This window comes from Pongo abelii, chromosome 15 (genome assembly GCF_028885655.2).
Source record: "Pongo abelii isolate AG06213 chromosome 15, NHGRI_mPonAbe1-v2.0_pri, whole genome shotgun sequence".
Taxonomy (NCBI): Eukaryota; Metazoa; Chordata; class Mammalia; order Primates; family Hominidae; genus Pongo; species Pongo abelii.
In genome coordinates this window covers 60,309,267-60,330,363 of record NC_072000.2, presented here as the reverse complement: position 1 = coordinate 60,330,363, position 21,097 = coordinate 60,309,267, and the positions used below count along the sequence as shown (strand labels likewise).

General features: G+C 36.3%; 1 protein-coding gene across 1 annotated transcript in view; it reads right to left on the bottom strand.

Moving 5' to 3' along the window:
- PELI2 (pellino E3 ubiquitin protein ligase family member 2) overlaps positions 1-21,097 on the bottom strand; it is a 184,863-nt gene that overhangs the window by 18,221 nt on the left and 145,545 nt on the right. The window contains exon 3 of the mRNA XM_002824771.5: positions 3,370-3,471. Within this exon, the coding sequence (XP_002824817.1) occupies positions 3,370-3,471 (102 nt within the window). The remainder of the gene's footprint in view (positions 1-3,369; positions 3,472-21,097) is intronic.

The window sequence follows — 21,097 nt, the reverse complement described above, 5'->3', positions numbered from 1 at the left end:
ACGGAATACACTATGTGACACATATGTCACTAAAGAATATCTATGAAACTGAAAAATTCCGAAGAAACAAGATTCTTCTTAAACGAATTTAATGTCTCCCACTTTGAGAGTACCTGACTTACCTATAACAGGTATCATCACAGTAGTTTTTGAATTTAAATGGTAAAAAAGTATCACCGACAATTGTGAAATAGGCTTTATTCACTTTTTTAGTATTAAGAATTCTCTTTCTGTAAAAAAAATCTTTAAAATCTTCACTGCTACTATAAGTAGTTAAGAAAAACATAAATTGAAAATAATTTTAATGAGTATTAAAAATATATAATAATAAAGTTCCATAAAAATATCAACAGGGAAGAATATGCATATACTTATGTAGGAAGATATTTTCCTTAACAGAATAAGAAGACATTTATAAGATTATACAATGGAATGGCATGGAGAGTAAAACCACAGTTAGTATTTTGCCCAAACATGATAAATCTTATTTTTGAGTTCAAACTGGCACTTTAATAACTATTTTTATAAGTATCACTATATATTTTATCTAAGATTATTTAGCTTTTTAAATATCTAATACACATGCATAGTTCCAAAAATCGAGAAGTGTAAAATATCTTCCTGTATACCACCTGTTCAGTCCCCTTCCCCACAAAGGCAACTGCTACATTCATGTCTTGTTAATCATTTTGGAGATTTTTTAATGCATATAAGCATTATTTAAACCATTTTACAATATTAAATTAACATTTAATACTGTAATATTTCATATTAATAACATTTTATTTAGTAATATTTTAAATTAATTGAATATATATTACCATTATGACTCAATATACTCAATAATATTAATATTTAACTAATTTAATATGTTTGGAGCTCTTTCTGTGGCTATACATACAGTTTTTCTTTGTTCTGTTTTATACCCTTGGAGGGCTCCACTGTATAGCTGTACCCAAATTTATTGAACTGGTCCACTACTGAAGAACATTTAGGTTGTTTCCAATCTTTTCCTATTAAGCAATGCTTTGAGCAATAACTCTGTACAAATGGCATTTTGCATGTAGGTAAGGATATCTCTGGGGTAAGTCTCTAGAAAGAAGAACTTTATAAAGAGAAGAGCTGAGTCAAACTATGTAAACATTTTGTATTTTTCATAGCTATTTTCAAATTGCTACCCCATAAATGCTATACCAATTTATAGAATGTAGGATAGCGTCTGTTTTCCCCACATCTTTGACAAAACCTTTTGGATTTCTGCCAATCTGACAAGTGAAAAGTGGTATCTCTATGTGGTTTTAATTCACATTTTTCTTTTTGTAGATGAGGTTGAGCATATTTTCTTATTTTTAAGAGTTACTTAGTTTCCTTTTTTGGTGAACTGTCTGTGAAATCCTTTGCTCATTTGTCTATCTGATTGTAGGTATTTAAAAAAAGAGATTTCCAGGAGTACCTTGTATATTTGTGACATTAACCTTTTGTGATACAAATTGTAAATATTTCCCCAATTTGTAATTTGCCTTTGGCTCTTATTATCAGTCTGAGGTGCTGAAGTTCAGGACTACTACAAATACATTTAAAAACCACATAAAATGTTCTTTCTTTCTCAATAAAAAGTACTGAATTAGGTGATCCAGATTAGGCCTGCACTTCACAATGTTATAGAAAATGGAAAAAGAGCTGGGGCATTTCTTTCTAGTCCCATCTCTCTTCCATACCTATGTTTATGTGTGTGCATATAAAAATAAAGCATGAAGTGGACATATGCCTTTTTTCACTTATTTTATTGTATTTCCCATTTAATAATCATGTAATGGCTGCATGATATTTTGCATTTAAATGCACCATACTGTAAATCATTCTTACCTACTCCTGGAAGTGTAGGTTTATTTTTAGTTTTTTACTAGTATATACAACACTACAATGAACAACTTTTTGGTTAAATCTTTGTTCACAGTCCTTAATTATTTATGTATAAAAATGACTAAAGTTAGAATTACTGGGTCAATTGGTCTGAGCGCTGAAATTCATGGCAGTACTGCAATGTTGCCCTATAGAAATGTTGCACCAATTCACAGTCCCACCAGGGGGACCAATTTCATACAATGCTTTACAGTGCTGTATTATTTAATATTTTCCAATTAATAGGTAATAAAGAGTATTTTATTATTAATTCATTTGGTATTTTAAAAATTATTTAATATATTTATTGGCCATTTATATTTCTTCTTCTGAGAATTATATGTTTTGTTCTTTGTCCATTTTTGAAAGCATGGGAAAAGTGATAACCATATAGTAGGTATCAATCCTTTGTCTACTTGATTTGTTGCCCTAATTATCTCTAGTTCGACTTCTAATTTTTGTGACATTTAAAAAGAAGTGAAAATGCGTAGGGTAAATCTATTTCTTCATTTACTATTGATCCTTCCCTATTCCAAGAATATGAATTCTCCTAAGTTTTTTTCTAGAACTTTTTGTTCCTTCAGTTTTATATTTAAATGTTTATTCTCTAGAATTTACTTTAGCAGAGTATGATGTTAGTGTCTATCATACTCTTTTTATATTTGTTTCGACACCATTTATGTAATAATTTAACTCTCCATATGGAAATGCAAAGCCTCATCAATTCCAACTTATGCTTGCTTTTTTCTGTTATTAGTCTAAATTTTAATTGTTTGTTGTTTTAAAGTACTAAATCTGGAATATATTCATTAATTCTCTTCTTTTTAAATTCATTAACTGACGAATGTTTTTTTCCTTCCTTCTGCTTTCTTTTGATGTACTTCTAGACTTTGTATTATATACCACTAAAACTATGCCTAAACCCATCCTGTACTTTCTTAATTGCTGTCCTTTATCAAAAAAGAACTTTTGAGATAAATGTTTAGTCCCTTGATTTTCTTTCTTTCTCTCTCTTTCCTTCCTCTTAATAATGAAAGCACGTAAGGCATTTTCTTCCGAGTAAGATGATGGCCTCATCTTGTCAGTTTTGCTACATGATATTCCCACAGTTATTTCTCAAAAGACCTATAAACATAGTTTGGATGTCCCTTTCATTCAAATGTTACTTAGAAAGTATTCTGAAAATGTTGGCTTTTAAAAGTGGTTAGCTTTTAAAAATTTTACTCTTGCTTAATTAATGTCTATTTTTATTGCACTGAGGTCTGAGAATGTAGCCTTTATAATTTCCTTCTACAATTAAAGAATTAAGTTTTTTTCTTAATCTTTCAACAACCAAACAGGAATCATTTTTATATTATCTTCAACTCTTTCCCCCTGGACACTGGGCTGGAAGATCTGATTACATATAAAAAATAGAGAATTAAAGGAAAATGTGCTAAAATTTCTATTAAAAAAGAAAAATATTACCTGAAACATATCCGTATCTTTATCATGTGTGTACTCCACCACCACAGTCTGATTCCTTGACAAAGTGTAGGATATACTGTGTTGACCTTTGCAGCTGATAGCCTAATAATAAAGTTTAAGAAAATCCATTAAAATTACATTTCAACAACTTATCAATTCTGCCTGTAGTTATGAGCCACCACTCTACCAGCAAAGCCCAGCACAAGCCAGCATTTTCCACACAGTCAGGGTTTTTCCCTATGTTCTATTCCCTCAATCATGGACAAGCCAAGAGTCACAATTCTGGTTTTATCAAATATTCTGTCTTAAAGTGAACAGTATTTTACTTAAATCAAAGTTTATTTACCAGTTTGCAAGACTTGATTCAATCACATTCTTAGAAAAACACACACTTTCTCCATATTACCTAAACTCAGTAACAGAATTTTTAGACTAATATAGTCATTTATTTCAAATTTTAAGATTTCACACAACAGATAAATCACATATTATTATTTTTCCTGGTGATAGAGATTATCAGCATAATAAAAGAATCACTGGAAAATCTGTCAATGTTCTAATTAAGATTTCAATATAATAATACACCATCCTAGCCAATGATAACCATATTTGTATTCTGTTCTACATCTCACTTAAATCTTGTATAAGCAACTAGTTATCTCAGATATTTATTAATAAATAAGGTAACTAGCAATTTTATTTTTTTCAAATTTTAGGCTAGAAAAAGCTAATATTCTTTTTCAAATAGCCTAGGAATAATACGATATCATTCTTATTTTGTCCACAGTGATATGTTTGAACAAAAAGTTGTGGTCACATACTTTTAATGTTTCTAAATTAACAAATAAATCGATATAAAGTGGACTCCAAATTATTTCAATTATATTCTATTCATTCTACTTTAACTTATCTTCATTTTTAATCTTTTACATTAAGTATAACAAAATTTTAATAAGCTTTTCTATTACACAATTATTGAATGAGGATACCGTATGAAGACCAAGAAAGCAACTAGAAGAAACTGGACACACACAGCATGTTAATGAAAATGTACTAAACATTTATATTTGACTAATGTAATTCCTTACAGCAATAAACAGTAAAACATTCCAATTCAACTTTGAAGTTAGCCTGGTTAATCTCATGGTTATTTAATAATCTGCCCTGAGGAATTTCATGATTGAGCTGATGTTTTATTTTATGTGCTTCATTAAGATAATACTTCTTTAACATGGTCAGGAATCTAAAAAATACTTCTTAAAGTACTCAACACTACTAACAGACATCATCTTAATTTTCACTGATTTGAGTCAGATAAATTCACTGACAGTGACTGTTTTTGAAAGCCAAATTTATAAAGAACTATTTTCAATTTAAGTGGATGTAATCTTTGTGTTAATTAACTTTTGTGGTAATCATTTCACAATGTGTATATATATATCAAATCATCATGTTGTACACCTTCAATATATACAATTTTTGTCAATTATACCTCAATAAAACTGAAAAACAATTTGTAAAAAGTAGATGTTTATCTTAACAGTCAGTGAAAAAACCTACTTTAAGAAAAATAATTTATTAAACTCAAACTTATAAAACTAACAATCAGGAGGTGATTATAAAATAAGTTATTTTGGGTTTCCTATAAAGTATCTATTGCATTTTAAATAGATTCAATTTACAAATATATCAACACAACTTTCAAGGCATATACATATTGCATAAAATGTCTATAGTGTACACATGATCTGTAAAACAAGGAGTTAACAAGTACAATAATGGGAAATACTTTTAAAGGTTATACATTTTTGTACAATGGCACCTGCTTAAGTATGGTGTTTCTCAAACTTCCACTCCATTTGCCTGAATTGGAAGGGTTACCTGAACCTGGAGATATCTGCGGAGCAGCCCTCAAATGGAGTTTCTCATCCTTAAAACAGCTTACCTTAAATTATAAATTTTGTTTTTTATTCCCTAACACATTTGCTAGTTTTAACATTTAAGTATTTCTCCCAAATTCGCTGGGAAGTCATTGTCTCATGAAGACTCACTCTGGTCACCTGAGGCCTAGCACAGCCGTGGACAGGGTGCTTTAGAGTAGTGGTCTCCAACCTTTTTGCACCAGGGACTGGTTTTGTGGAAGATAATTTTTCCATGGACTGGATGGGGGGGATGGTTTGGGGATGATTCAAGCACATTACATTCATTGTATACTTTATTTCTATTATTACATTGTAATATGTAAATAATTATACAACTCACCATAATGTAGCATCAGTGGGAGCCCTGAGCTTGTTTTCCTGCAACTAGATGGTCCCATCTGAGGGTGATGGAGACACTGACGGATCATCAGGCATTAGATTCTCATAAGGAACACGCAAACTAGATCCCTCACACACACAGTTCACAATAGGGTTTGTGCTCCTATGACAATCTAATGCCACCACTGATCTGGCAGAAGACAGAGTTCAACCCATAATGCAAGCAATGGGGAGCGGCTGTAAATACAGATGAAGCTTCCCTTGTTCACCTGCTGCTCACCTCCTGCTGTGCGGCCCAGTTCCAAACAGGCCACAGACCACTACCTTGGGGTTTGGAGATTTCTGCCCTAGAGACACTTCCTCGCCACTTTAGAAAACACCAGAAACAGCCATTTTATAGGCTGCAAGTTGTTATTGGACACAAATTATTGTAAGGTGTTTCATTATAAAAATATTCTTGTGACCCAAACTAAAAAACTATGTAGCACATGAAAAAGGGTATTTACAGCGAAAGCATCACATTACCTGGAAACTGCCCACAGCAAAGGGGAGTCTTACCCAAGCGCCCAAAACGGAAAGAAAACACTGATGTAGGATGCCTTGAATGTTGAGCCCATTTAAAGAAAATGTATGATATCAGACTTCTGCCATTTTTGTACGTTGCTTAAGGCAAATGGCCAGGGTTAGGAAAGGGGAGTGCTTTTAGGTTAGGAAAACGCCTTTTCTGTGTCTTTTAGATTAAAAAACTACTAGCCAAGGGCTGTGATTTGGAGGCCTTGGAATCTGGGGAAGGTAGGAAAGTGGGAAAAGAGACTGCAGGCAGAAACAAATCCCATGAAGGTGGGGAGTGGCTCCAGGGCAGCAGGTGAGGCACATCCTGCAGCATGGGTGGCTGAGGAACTTCGGAACTAGCATGATAGTCACCTCGAAGTCACTTCCAGTTCTGGCAAGGATTTCCCTCTGGTAATGCTAAGCCAAGAGAAGAGTGCTGCCCCTACAAAGGCCCGGAGTACTGGTGCCCTGGGGTCCAACAGGCTGTACCTATGGAAAGCAGAAACGTGGGTTGGGCTGGCCTGAAAAGATGAGACTGAAGCCAGGACTGGGATTTGGTGGCAGTAAAAACCAGGGCGCCTAAGGCCACCATAAGGATCATCGTCAATAAATGAGGAAGTGTGGACTTCCTTCAATTACACGAATTAGGGCTCACATGACCTTGTTTCCATGTATTATAAGTCTAAAATAGAGTCAGATTTAGGTGATTGGGGGAAGTTAAAGAAGAGTTTAAGCCTGAGATAAATTTTCACTTTCCTTCTTGGGTCATGTCTTTTGGAAAAGTCTGCAAGTACATACGGCATTGAACTTTTTGTTAGAAGTATCAATTGTTCAACAATATTTTTTAACATTTAAAATATGACTTTCAGAAATAGAGTTTCTAGTAAATGACAGATTCACTGACTTGAGCCAAACATTTCCAGTATTTTGGAAATAAAAGTTTCTCCAGGGCCCTAAGTTGTTTTGGAATCTATTTCCAAAATATCAGAAAGGAGAGCAGGTAGGGCCTTTTCTTGGCATTCACTATAACTTAGTTCAAACACAATTACTGTAACATAATGCTGTGACCTTACTACATCAACACAAATTTAGAAAGCTCTTTAACATCGTAAAGAAAACCAGCTCAAGCAGCTTGCTGTGTACACCAGGGGTCCCCAACCCCTGGGCCACAGGCTGCTATCAGTCTGTGGCCTGTTAGGAACCAGGGCACACAGCAGGAGGTGAGTGGTGGGAGAGCAAGCGAAGTTTCATCTGTATTTACAGCTGCTCCCCATTGCTATCATTGCCACCTGAGCTCCTCCTGTCAGATCAGCAGCGGCATTAAGTTCTCATAGGAGTGTGAACCCTATTGTGAACTGCGCATGTGAGGGATCTAGATTGTGCGCTCCTTATGAGAATCTAATGCCTGATGATCTGTTACTGTCTCCCATCATCCCCAGATGGGACTCTCTAGTTGCTGGAAAAAAAACTCAGGGCTCCTACTGATTCTACCTTATGGTGAATTGTATAATTATTTAGTTATATATTACAATGTAATAATAATAGAAATACAGTACACAACAAATGTAACGTGCTTGAATCATCCCAAAACCATGTGCCTCCCCGGTCTGTGGAGAAATTGTTTTTCACAAAACTGGTCCCTGGTGCCAAAATGGTTGGGGACTGCTGGTGTAGACAATAATGATTTCCTATATTCACTTCTCTATTGGGCAGCTGTGATGAGAAGGCAGGTCGCCAACTCTGTTCTCATAACACTGCATGTGCCTCGAACGCATGTTCAGTCTTATTTATTTTTCCACCCCAGCATCAAGAGTGTGGCAGGCATTCAATGAATGTCAAATGAATGGAATGAATGAATGAATGAATGAATCAACTGCTACAGATACAAGATGAGATTTAGAGTTTCTTTCTTCAGGTCTTCCCCTCACCTTCCCTACTTCTCACTAGCAAAGGTACCAGTAGTGACACTCTCAGCTCAAACGTTTTGAGTCTATAAAAACTTTATTACAGTATAAATGTTACTAGGTTAAAATATAACTGGGCAATCACAGATAAACAGATTAAAGAATTTCAGCTTTATCCAGCTGAAGAAATTAAGCCTTACTTTGCAATCCCAGATGCCCAGACCAGATGTGAGTCAAGGTATTTTCTTCTCAGCTGAGGATATGTATTTTCTTACTGCTATGCTGCTTGTGTCACAGGCTCAGCTCTGCCAGCCTTTGCCATTCAGGGATGAGAACAGTTAGAACTGGCTGTCCTGCTTCAACTTACACCTCAAAACTAATGTCAGGGAATTCTGTGAGTCTCCAGACTCTAAAACAAACATGGTTCATATGTCTAGAGAATTTTCTTCCTCTTATAAACTCATATACACACGTAAAGGCACTTATATAATATGTAATGATAACAGAAGGCAATGTTGCAGGATAAACAATGGGTAACATGATTTAATGGCAGCCAAAGAATTTTCATCCAAATTTTAAAGTATGAGGGAAATAATTAAATCTTTTATTTGTTAAGAAGCAGTGGTAGCTCTCAACCACAAAATGAAAGCCAATAGAGAAACTAACACGTATCCAGAAAATATTAGTTTATTATAGTTATGATTTAGCCCATTTAATTCAAGCTCTATAAGGCTGCTAAGTGAGCCTTTATCAACTGTGTGGAGACAGAAAATGGGATTTATCACTGTGGCAGACACCGTTGGTTGCCTACCTAATGTCCTTCTCCCTGCTGGCTGAGCTGGCTTCCTGCGAAAAAGCCTGACGACATCAATGCTAGCTCTCCCACTCTCCTCTGAGGCTAGCGCATGGAAATGTATCCACTCTCGGCCAGTGGGACTTAGGAGACATCTGGTGTGGAGCTCCTGGGGATGAGAGACACTGAGAGAGACTCCTTCCCTTCTTTGTCACTAAAATATGACATGTTTGGAGCTGAAGCAGACCACCTTGCAAGGTGAGAGGAAGGTCAAAAGACTCTCACAGAAGTTGGCTCAGAGCCCTGACATCTTTGAGATGCTGAATCAAACATGGAACTACCTGTCCCCAGACTTCTGGAATAAAAATCAGGGTTTTAGGCTGCTTTTGGTTAGGCATTTTGTCACTTGCAGTGTATAGCAACATTACATGGTTTGTTTCAAACATTTTCTCCTTCTGGGTTTCCTATTTCAGTCAATAGCACAACAGTCACTCACACTTAAAAGCTTCATGTCACCCCTGAGCCCTCTCTTGCCACTGTTGTTCACAAACAGTTAGCATTATTACCACCATAATTAATCCAATAGGGAGTCAAAGCTGGGCTGATTTCACTGTATTAAGGCAAAAATCAAATACAAAACAATGTGTAACATTTCACTTTTTCTCCTCAAATACAAAGTAGTTGTTGGGCAACCAGTAGCTACAAAACTGATTTATTCCTCAAAGGAATTTTATAATCAGCTTTTTTGCAGCCCTTAACTTTCTGTCCTGAAGATGCTTTTGTGCACTCTTCATATATCATCTGGCAGCTGGGCTGGCTTCAGTAGCTTGCTCAATGACCAAGAGAATGCCATGGATGTGACACATGGGACTTCTGATACTAGGTCAGGAAAGGCTTGCAGCTTCCATTTGCTGCTCTGGGGGTTCCCAGCTGTGGGCAAGAAGCCTGACTATGCACATGCCACTAGGCTCCAAGAAGCCAAAGCCACAGGGAGAGGGCCTGGAGAATGAAATGCCACATGGGGATAGGGAGGCCTGGGAGCACCAAGATACAGACATGTGCATGGAGAAGCCTCCGTGAGAGTGGATCCTCCAGCTCCAGCTGCCCCAGATGTGGACCAGAGACTGACTACTCAGCGGCGCCCTTCCCAGATTCCTGAACCACAAAATAATGAATAAAACAGAATGATTTTTGTGAAGTCACTAAATTCTGTGGTAGTTTTCCACACAACAAAAGACAACTGAAACAATGAGCTTACAAGGCCTACTGGTATCAGAGCACTTTTTAAAAAATCTTACGTGACTCATCACCCAAGACACTACGGTTATCTGTGTGTATGTCTTACCTACACCCAAGAGAACGGGATAGGTGTGTCTACCATGGCAGGCAGCAGTGTCTCTACACAGAGCAGGGTCTATGTTTCTAATGGAAGTGTTATGTGCTCCTGAATGTATGTTAAGAGGTTGTTTGTGTTTAAAGCCAATATGCATTTTTATTGTGATAATCTCTGGCTAGAAGACTGAGATGTGAAGAAAATTTTGTATTAATATTTAAAATGATTATAGACTACAAAAAGTATCTGTGAATCATTCAAAGTATTGCCAGAGAAGACAAAGGCCACCAAGTGTGTCACATGGACATTTTTGTAGTCCTTAATACATTTAGAGCAAGAATAGAGGGGACACTAGGAAGGCAGAAGAAGAAAATCACCATGTATGTTAGAAACTATGAAGCCGCTTTGCAAACTACATGTATGATGTATACCAAAGAGGTATGCCTTACTAGGTCTGCCTTTGTATACCAAGAGGTATGCCTTACTAGAGTCTGCCTCATTTAAGGGAATGCAGTATGCATGCATGTGTGTACGCATGCACGCACATACATGTGCATGCTCGCATCTGCATTTCAAATAAAATGAAATTCTTTTTCTTCAAAGGACACCTAATTTTTCTATTATGAAGTCTTTCTTAGTACCAAATGACTCAGGAGTTTAATACTCCTCTTGTCTAGACATCCCGGAAGTTGACTATTATAGAACTGCAGTTATTGTTCCCGGGCCACACAATAGTCTGGCTAAATCAAATGAATGTTTTTGAAATGAGCACACTCTGCATAGTCTTCTTTGTGTGTAGATATAATTAGGGTTGTTTCTGCCTCTCAAAAATAGAGGGCCAGAGACCTGGTGTGGCTTATATGCTGAAGCAACCTTTTCTAGATACCAAGCTGCTCTGAAGAGCTCTGCACCACATATCTGAATGTGGTGCTCCTCTCTGAGGCTGCTCACTGCACTTGCCTTTCAGGTCCCAGCAAAATGCCTGGGAAGAAAGAGTCCCTGGCGCTGGATGTGCTCTGGGCTGAGCACGCATCTCCTCACTCTGCCTGGGCTCACGCGATCTGCTATCTGTGAAGAAGTCAGAGGTTCTCTAACAGCCTGCCCAATGGGAGCAGGGCTAGGAAACGTCCTGAACGCTCTATTGGGACAGCTAGTGACCTCTTTGTCTTCCAGGTTCTACCAAGAAACGTATGCTTGTGTTCTCAACAGCCTTCTGAATGATGGCCACAACATGGCACTATTTAATACGGCATCATAGACTAAGTATCGGCTCCCCTGCCAATGATGATGTGTGTTTTAGGCAAATTTATTTTCAGCCACTTTAACTGTTAAATCTAATTGGTAATTCAATATTTCAGTCCATCATAAAATCTAAATAAATAACTCTACAAAATGACTACTACAGAAAGGGCCAAATGAAATTGGAAAAATAACTACAGTGACCTCTCACAGTGGCTCTGGTTATGAAATACAAGCTTTCTATGACAAGGTGTATTGATGTAGAAACATTTTAATTGGTATGGGAAAACAAAATAATAAAACTGTTTGGGGGTAGGTCTGAGTAGGGCCAATGAGTTGAACCTTTGTTGTTCAGAAACAACTTCTGATATTTATGTTTATGGCAGAAAGCTGCACATTTATGAGCAAATGAATGAGTTTACAGCGAGCGTGCGGCAGCCTGGAAATAACTGCTGAATGATTTTACCATCTCGAGCACTGTGCACACTGTGATGTGGGGGCAGAGCAGGGTGAGGACTAGAGGGTATCAAACATATATGGGCATGTACTAATTATCCAGTGAGGCATGATACTAACTGCATCTAAAATTGCATCACCTCACTGCAATAGCCACTGATAATCCAGCAAATACTTAAACATCGGGCAGAAGAAACATTTATATCAAACTGGCTCTCTCAATATGACTACCTGGTTTTATTCTGCTGAGCTCAAACTTTACATGTACTTTAGAAAAATGGAATAACCACATGTAGATACTGCAGAGATCAACTTGGCTAGTGGACTCTGATGCTGAAAAAACAACACTCTGGACTAGGTTTGAATCTGAGTTCAGCTACTCACCAACCACAACCTCTCTGATCTTTCAACTACTACCTTTATAATTCCTCAATAAAGGGAGTCAATGTCAGTAGCACTGATTTCACTGGATATAAAGAAGAGGAAATGATGTATATAAAACATGGTATTTTCTCCCTTCAAATATGAACTTGTATTTAGAGCAGTTCCCTGCAGTTCATAACATATACTTTGGAACCCACTATTCTGTTTAGCTGTAAGTGTATGCTAGATATTGACTGTATTAATTAGAGATAATCCTGGTATGACAAACATATTTTTCTATGTCAGGCTGACAAGTATAATTAGGCAATAAATCCTCAATCAGTCTGGTTCAATTTGCTACAGGGAAGATGAGGTCTCTGCCATCTTTGTCAATTTATGTTTAAAATATGTATGAGTACTATTCCTAAAGAGAGGAGGTGGCTAAAGGAATTCACAATTTATGTTGCATGAAACACACTCTTTAAAATATTCTATCTTTTCAAGGAACCATATTTCAAACAAGCGCCTGAACCATGGCCACGATAAGAAAGTCACAAAGTGCTAACTTGGATTTCATCAGAATCAACAGCATTTTCTAGTAAATCAAAATCATAGGCCTATTTGTTAGAGGCAATAGCTTTGAACTCGGCCCTGGGCCACTCCTGAGCCCATCCTGGACTGGTTTACTGAGCTATTCGATAAACCCTGGTATGGAATCTATGGCACACAAGAGTGCTGGACAGGGCTGGGGCAGGCACGCTCAATCTATCAGCAAGCACAGACACCAGAGAAAGTAAGAATATGTGAGGAGAGCCTGTTTCTAATTTGGGGTCACTCTGAAGTACAAAGAAGCTAGATCTGGTTGGTAGTACCAGTTTCAGAAGATGATCTGACTTGAATACAGTTGGGAAAACATGAACACCAAAGGCTGCAGCCAGAGTTGGGCAGGTGACATTCACATGCTTTGTGGACACCTGTTCCCAGGAATCCTACTACTTCCAATCAGATGAAAAGCTCCTTGAGGGTAAGAACTCCAGTCTTTTTAAACCAGCCTTCAATTCCAGCAGTGTACTGTTTCGCTAATAGTACAGATTGGGCTGAATCTCCAATCCAACACGGGCTGGCTGTAGGACTCCGGGCAAGTTACGTAAGTGCTCTGGCCTCAGTTTTGTCACCTCTACAAGTGCTGGCCTTGTCCCCAGAAAGGTCATTGCTGTCTAAGAACTGAGTTTCAGCTACTATATCTACCCAGTTTATGACAAATTGCTAAACAAGTGAAAGGTTCATATTGAAGTTTGTATGGATTTTTTTCATTGTGTTTTGGAACGTATTAAGTCAACCTAATGTGCAATCTATTTTTTTTTCTTTTTTGAGACAGGGTCTCACTCTGTCACCTTGGAGTACAGTGGCACGGTCACAGCTCATTGCAGCCTCTATCTCCCAGGCTCAAGCAATTCTCCTGCCTTAGCCTCTCGAGTAGCTGGGACCACAGGCGCACACCACCACACCCAGCTAATTTTTTCTATTTTTTTGTAGAGATGGGTTTTCTCCATGTTGGCCAGGCTGGTTTCGAACTCCTAGGCTCACGCAATCTGTCTGCCTTGGCCTCCTAAAGTGCTGGGACTACGGGTGTGAGCCATTGCACCCAACCCAATCAATTCTTTTTATTGCTTTATTTGTCTCACATCTTTTGGAAAATAGGGGCAAAGTGTAGCTTTCCCACATAGGAATGCTGTGACTCAGTCATCTATCTATATAGACATGTTCACATTACCAATCACGCACTGTACACTAGTTACCATAAATGAAAGCCAATCAGGACTTTCAAAGTTCTTCTGCCTTTTCGTCTCAGTTTTGAAAGCACACACTTTAATGCAGACTCTGACGGCACCTCCCAACACTGACTCAGTGTAGCAGCTCCCTACAAAGCATGAGACGATGCAGTAGGGGTGCGGACCTGAAAGCGTCACATACCACAGTGTGAGGCAATGCTCTGAAATCACACCCATCTCAACACACACACACAGCAGGCATCATAATTGCTGGTCACTTCAGGGACTGATCCTGCAGTAAGGACCACCCATGGTCACCTAGAGAAAGCTAGGGAGGGCCATACTCACCTGATAAGAGATGGAGAAAGTGACCCTGAACAACCCCATTCTTTAAAACAGCATTGCATTTGCTTTTGAACATTTTATGTTTCCAGATGTGAGCAAAATGCCGCAGGGGAAGAAATGAAGGTGCAACATTCTTGTGAAATGCCAAGTGCTATAGTAAAAATTAAAATAATGATAGGATTTCTTATTGTACATATTAAGACTAAGAGACAGAGAAAATCTAACTGTAGTCTCACGTAAGAACAGGAGTTGGTAAATTTTATAAGGCGATATCTATCTAGTCAACAGATAACGCTTTAAAGAATGCATATGAATCACCTGCTGTGACAGCCTACATTTACTTCTCTAAATATTTAAGTACTGACATATATATGAGCTACTCACCATGGGAAGCAAACCTTTGAACAAGTAAACCTAACAAAAATGAATCATAAGTAAAAATAAAGCATCCTGCAAATGACTAAGTTGAAAAAGCAAAATTTCTTGTTCAATAATTCGATTTGCCTATTGCTCTTTCAAAAATGCACTTACTAGTTAAAACAAGGTACATAACTTGCTTCTAAAGAGCACTAGAGAAAAAGTACATAGGCATCCACAATATATTGTGTGTTATAGTGAGTCAGTAGTAAATGCAAGTCCTAGTTTATTGGCATGAGCAGGCAAACTTCCAAATGCTATAAATTGAATCTGACATAAATCGATTTTATACTAAGATACCCAATGACTTACCATGTAATTGTTTTAATATGTAAGCCAGTTTATCAGCTGTCAAAATGATCCCTTGAGTAACTGAGGAATACAAAGATTGAAACTTACAAGGATAAGCTCCAAAGAAAACAAAATACAACATCCTATTGATTATTTATAGTGATAGAAGCAAAAGTCCCCATTTAAAAGATGTAAACAAAAACGGGAAGATTCAAATTTTTCCCTCATTTTACTTGAATTTTTTTAAGACCTGGCCTAAATTTAAAATTTGTCCATCTGCTGAAGAATCTCATTTTCTTTATGGACTAAAACCAGATCAATAAGGCCACATTTTAGTTATACAGAACCATGAAAATATTTATTCTCAAAAAGCAAAATATATTTTGGCAGTTGGTATTTTCAAGAGGTTGAGCCTGCTAGAAACACGCAAATTACAACCATAATATACAAAATTTTGAGTAAAATAATGAATGTCTTTCCTTGGAAGTACCTGCCGCCACACAATGCCATTCACAAATGTTTTTCTCAAAGCCTGGATATATCTGGATGTTACTCCTCAAGCATCATTAAACTGAACTTCTTAAAAGGCTCCTTATTAGCTGTGCATTCTTAGGCCATACCCTGAATCTACTTCTTAATCTGAAAAGTACAACTACCTTGAAGGGTTTTGCTGCAAAAACTCACATGATGTTTGCAAAGTACCCAAAGGACAGTACACAACACATAATTACTATTAGCCAATTATTTTGATTACTATAACATTCATAATCTCTATAACACTTAATTTTATGGGGTCCCTCGGGTTCTTGACTGATTTGTACAGCAAAAGATATTTTAAATAAGGTAATATGTACACAAGTTACTAAATGTTACCAGTGAATAGTATCTCCCTTCCAATTCCAATCTTCTATCACTAAGAAAGCCACTACTACTAGTTTCTTATATATCCTTCCAGAGAAAAGTCTATGCCTATACTAGCATAGTATACACATCAGAAATGACAGCATACTGCATAAAATGTTCTGTTCCCTGCTTCTTTAATACAATAAACTTATAGAATTGTCTATATAATGTAGTTACAGTGCTGTCTCATTCTTTTTAATGTATAGATGCAGCATGGTTTATTTAATGCATCTTTTTTTAGCAGGCATTAAATTATTTACATTTTATTTTACAAGCAGTACTGCAATAAATATGCAGGTATTCGTTTTGCATATAGGGAAATATATCTATGGGACAAATTCCTAGAAACAAAATTGTTCGATCAAATGGTACATGGTATGTCCACTTCTGATATTGATAGTTATTGTCAAACTACTTTTCACAGAAGTTATACCAATTTGCATTCTCACCAAAAGTATATGAGAGTATGTTTTCCCCACTCTCACCACTATAGGGAGTAAAGTGTAAAATGGCAGGTATCTTTACCTTCTGATATGTGAAAAGAGTAATCTCACAGTGCTTTTAATTAGCATTTCTACTATTATGAATAAGGCTTTTAAGAATGCTTAAGAGTTATCTCTTTTCTTATTTACTATGAACAGCTTATACCCTTTGCTCATTATTTTTTGGGTTGCTTGTCTCTTATTGACACAGGCGCTCTTTATATATTAAAAAAGGTTTCCATTGTCTGTGATATGAGTTGCAAATCTTCCCACTCATTTGTGTTTTGACTTTAAAGTGTTGTGGGTTTTTTTGCCATGCAGATTTTTTAAAAAGTTTCTAGAGTCAAACTCATCAATATTTTCTTTATGATTTTTGGATTTTACTTTATAATTAGAAAAGCTTTCCTCACTCCTAGATTAAGTGAAGAATTCTCCATTTTTCTTTAGTATCTCTGATTTTGGCTTTATGTTTAGAAATATTACCTAAATGTTTGAACAGTCAAGTGCTTATAAAAAGGTATAGTTTGTTTTCAGCATATGCATGTATCAACAGTTCATTACTTTTTTATTGCAGAGTATTCAGTTTTAATGATATACCACAATTTGTTCATTCACTTGTCTGTTGATGAACTTTGGGTTAGATCCAATCCTGCTAACTTTTGGAATTGTCAGTCTTTTAATGTTAGCCATCCATATGAGTGTGTAGTGATATCTCATTGTGGTTTTAATCTGTATTTCCCTAATGATTAATGAGGCTGACAATATTTTCATATGCAAATATGACATCTATATATCTTCTCTGGGGAAGTCTCTGTTCAATTCTGTTGCCTATTTTCAAAAATTGAATTTTCTTACTGTTTTGAGAGTTTATGCATTCTGAATACAAATTCTTTATCAGATAAATGATTTGCAAATATTTTCTACCCGTCTGTGTACCTTGTTTTTGCATTCTCTGAACAGTTTATTCCAAAGGCATAAGTTCTTAACTTTGATGTCTATTTATCAATTTGTTCTTTTATAAATCACATTTTTGGTTTTATATCTAAGAAATTTTAGCCTAACTCAAAATTGCAAAGATTTTTCTTCTATGTTTTCTTTTAGAAGTTTTATATTTAGTTTTATGATCCATGATGAACTACTTTTTGTACACGCTGAAAAGTATAAATCAAATTCTTATTTCTGCATGTATAAATGAAACAGCACCGTCTGTTTAAAAGACTATCCTTTTTCAACAGAATTGCCTTTGCATCTTTGTCAAAAACCATGTTCATATATATATATATGGGTCTATTTCTGGGCTCCACTGTGATGATCTATTTATCTATCTTTATACCAATACCACACTGTCTTAATTACTGTAGCTTTAAAATAAAGTCTTGAAGTCACTGTGAGTACTCCAACTCTGTTCTTATGTTTCAAAGCAGTTTTGGCAATTTTAGGTTTTTCACATTTTCAAATGAAATTTAGAATCAGCTTATTAATTTCTCTTAAAAAAGTCTGCTGGGATTTTGATTGGTATTGTACTGAATTTACAGATTTTGGTAGAATTCACATCACTGTTGAGTTTTCTGATCCATGAACATGGTGTCTCTCTCCACATATTTAGGTCCTCAACTTCTCTCAGCAATGTTTTTATAAGTTTCTGCATAAAGGTCTTCCACATCTTTTCTTAGATTTATCCCTAAGTGCAGTCAGTTCTCATCATTCAGTTATATTCTATCAAGTTGTCATAAATATTGATTTACTGAATACTGAGCCACTGCTCCTAAGGAAAATACAGGATTCAGTTCCTAGGAGCCTCTTGTTGCAACATTTTTGTCAAATGATCAAATAATTGTTTTCTGTGTTTCTGTTTAAAAATACCTCACTTAATATATATTTCTTACAAATAATCACATAATAATCTTTATAACGAAACACTAACCAAGAAGGGTTTACCATTTTCCTGCCCCTGGGTAATGTGAGTGACCATAAAGTTCTTTGGCTTTCAGTTTCAGAACAATGGCATCCACTATGCTTTTTAAATTGGCTGTCATCTCATGAATTCATACATTTCGCCACTTTCCCATCATTTAGCCACTTTACCATCTTTCCCATAGCTTCCTATTACACTGTGCATGTTACTGTAGCACTTTCTAGTGTGGCCTCATGTATATTGGCAAATCTCCTCCTCCTTTTTCTGGTGTACTGTATTGTTAATTCATTAACACTGAACTCACAGTCAAGAGCACTTTAACTGAACAATGATAATCTAACATGTATCTTCTCTGTACGGTACATCAGTCTTCTTGCACCTAGGAATACTAGAGAACACTTCAACACCATGGTTGGGGGAACATTTCAAACAGGGAAATCACCAAGAAAAAGTGAGAAAAACTTAGCACTAAATATACCATGCAAAGAACACTTGTTGACAGTATGAGAACTGAAACAAGAAGGCAGAGCTTTGCCTAGTTGGACCTCACCTGGGAACATGTGCCCTGAGCAGGCCACTCACATTTCTTGCCACCGTGCATATATCCACAAATAACTGCAAAAGGACCCTGAGTATTAATTTGGGAGTTACAAGTAAATTTTAGTCAGTAGGTAAATATGTAAATATGGAATCTGTGAATAACGAGCATCAACTGTGTTTTACATTTTTTATGCTATTGCAAATAGTATTTTTAAAAATTTTTTCAATTTCTGAGCTTCTGTTGTCTTTAAAAAAGTCGTCTGCATTATGATCTGTGCTTTCTTTGCCTTACCTGTATTTTATATGATCACTGAGAAGGGGCATATTTCTATTCTTACAGTTACTTTCATGCATAAAACTATAAAAATGTTTGCACCCATTAACTCTCTAATAAGAACAATGATGAATAAGACTATTTTCATTTTCTGTCATCCTTCTGTGCATGCTTTTAATTATTTTTAACTGTTTATTGCTGTTTGCTTTTTAAACCTTTAAATATACTTATATCTTCCTGTTTTAAGTAATAATTTGTCTCCCAGGTATAAATTCTGAGGATATTAGCATGCTTACAGAACCTCTCTCCATTTCTTTCCTTCCTTGCTCACCTTTTATAAATTCTATTATTTCTACATTGTCAGAATAATAATATTTACATTCTACTCTGTGGCAATCATTTTCTCGTTTCTTTTAGTCCTTCAGATAGAGTGTAATTCAATGTTTAGATGATAGCTTTGCATTCACCTCTTTTTTTGGCTGAAATTTGTCTTCTGGTAATTTCTTCAGTAAGGGCTCATAAAAATTCTATATCCTGCATTCTTGTATATTTATCAGTATTTGTCAACTGGCTGAATATTTAAAAGAAATGTGGGGTAAAGAAATCTTGGGTCACTAGGCTGGGCGCGGTGGCTCACGCCTGTAATCCCAGCACTCTGGGAGGCCAAGATGGGAGGATCACCTGAGGTCAGGAATTCGACACCAGCCTGGCCAACATGGTGAAACCCTGTCTCTACTAAAAGTACAAAAAAATTAGCCAGGCATGGTGGCAGGCGCCCGTAATCCCAGCTACTTGGGAGGCTGAGGCAGGAGAATTGCTTGAACCTGGGAGGCGGATGTTGCAGTGAGCCAAGATCACGCCACTGCACATCCTTGAGCAAAAGAATCAAGGCATTTAACATCAGAGTGTAGAAAATTTATAAACAACCCCCAGATAAAACAGGTCACTAAAAAAAAATTGGGTAAAAGTTATTATACACAAAAATGGTTTCCCTTGAGCATATTCTATATTAAAACTTTTACATTCTGGCTATATTTGGTAGACAATATGATCCAAAAAAGTCAGGGATATTACATAACACAAGAATCAATGCAGTGACAGCAACAGCACTAGGACATCCTGTGCCAGGGGAGACAGTTAGATCAGGAACAAGGCACTCAGCTTGTGGCTCAGCCCTAATGTTAACTAATCATGAGTCCTTTGGCATGTGACTAAAACCTTACAAATCGGCCAAAGAGGAAAGCCTTGGCACAGATTTTAAATGTTACTTCACATTGTGAGAATACATCCTATCTATGGTGAAGAATTATTTTTATCATCCCAGCCTCAGCTATTATTAAAATTAAAATTTACATTTCTTTAGAAATTAATGGCAAAAAGAATTGGTTGTGAGGAACATCTCAGGGAAAATACTCTGATATGAAAAAAATCTGTGGTTGATTATCCTTTTGCATATAATAAAACAATCAACAGGAAAAGTCAAATGGCTTGATATTGAATACACTGGGGATTCAGATCTAATTCATTATTAAATCAATATGACTATTATTATTGATTAAAAAGTCTATCCATGCAGTAGATAAAATGTTTATTCCTTGGGTGTTATTGTGGAACAAAACTCCTAGAACTGCAGCTAAAAATACCAGGGTCAGCGTTAGGTTATTATACTTGCTGTCTAGCTAAAGCAAGACAAATAAATGAAAGGATAAATTTGCCTTAGGATTTAGCTTGTAAATTGCTGCTTAAAATAAACGTGCCCTGCCTCTAGTACTTTTGGAAAGAGACAGAATGTAAATAAATTCAACAAACAATGTGTTGCCCTCTTATGGATAAAGCCTATGCTGAATGGTAAACCCTAAAGACATCACCCACCAAAGCAACTTTTCGA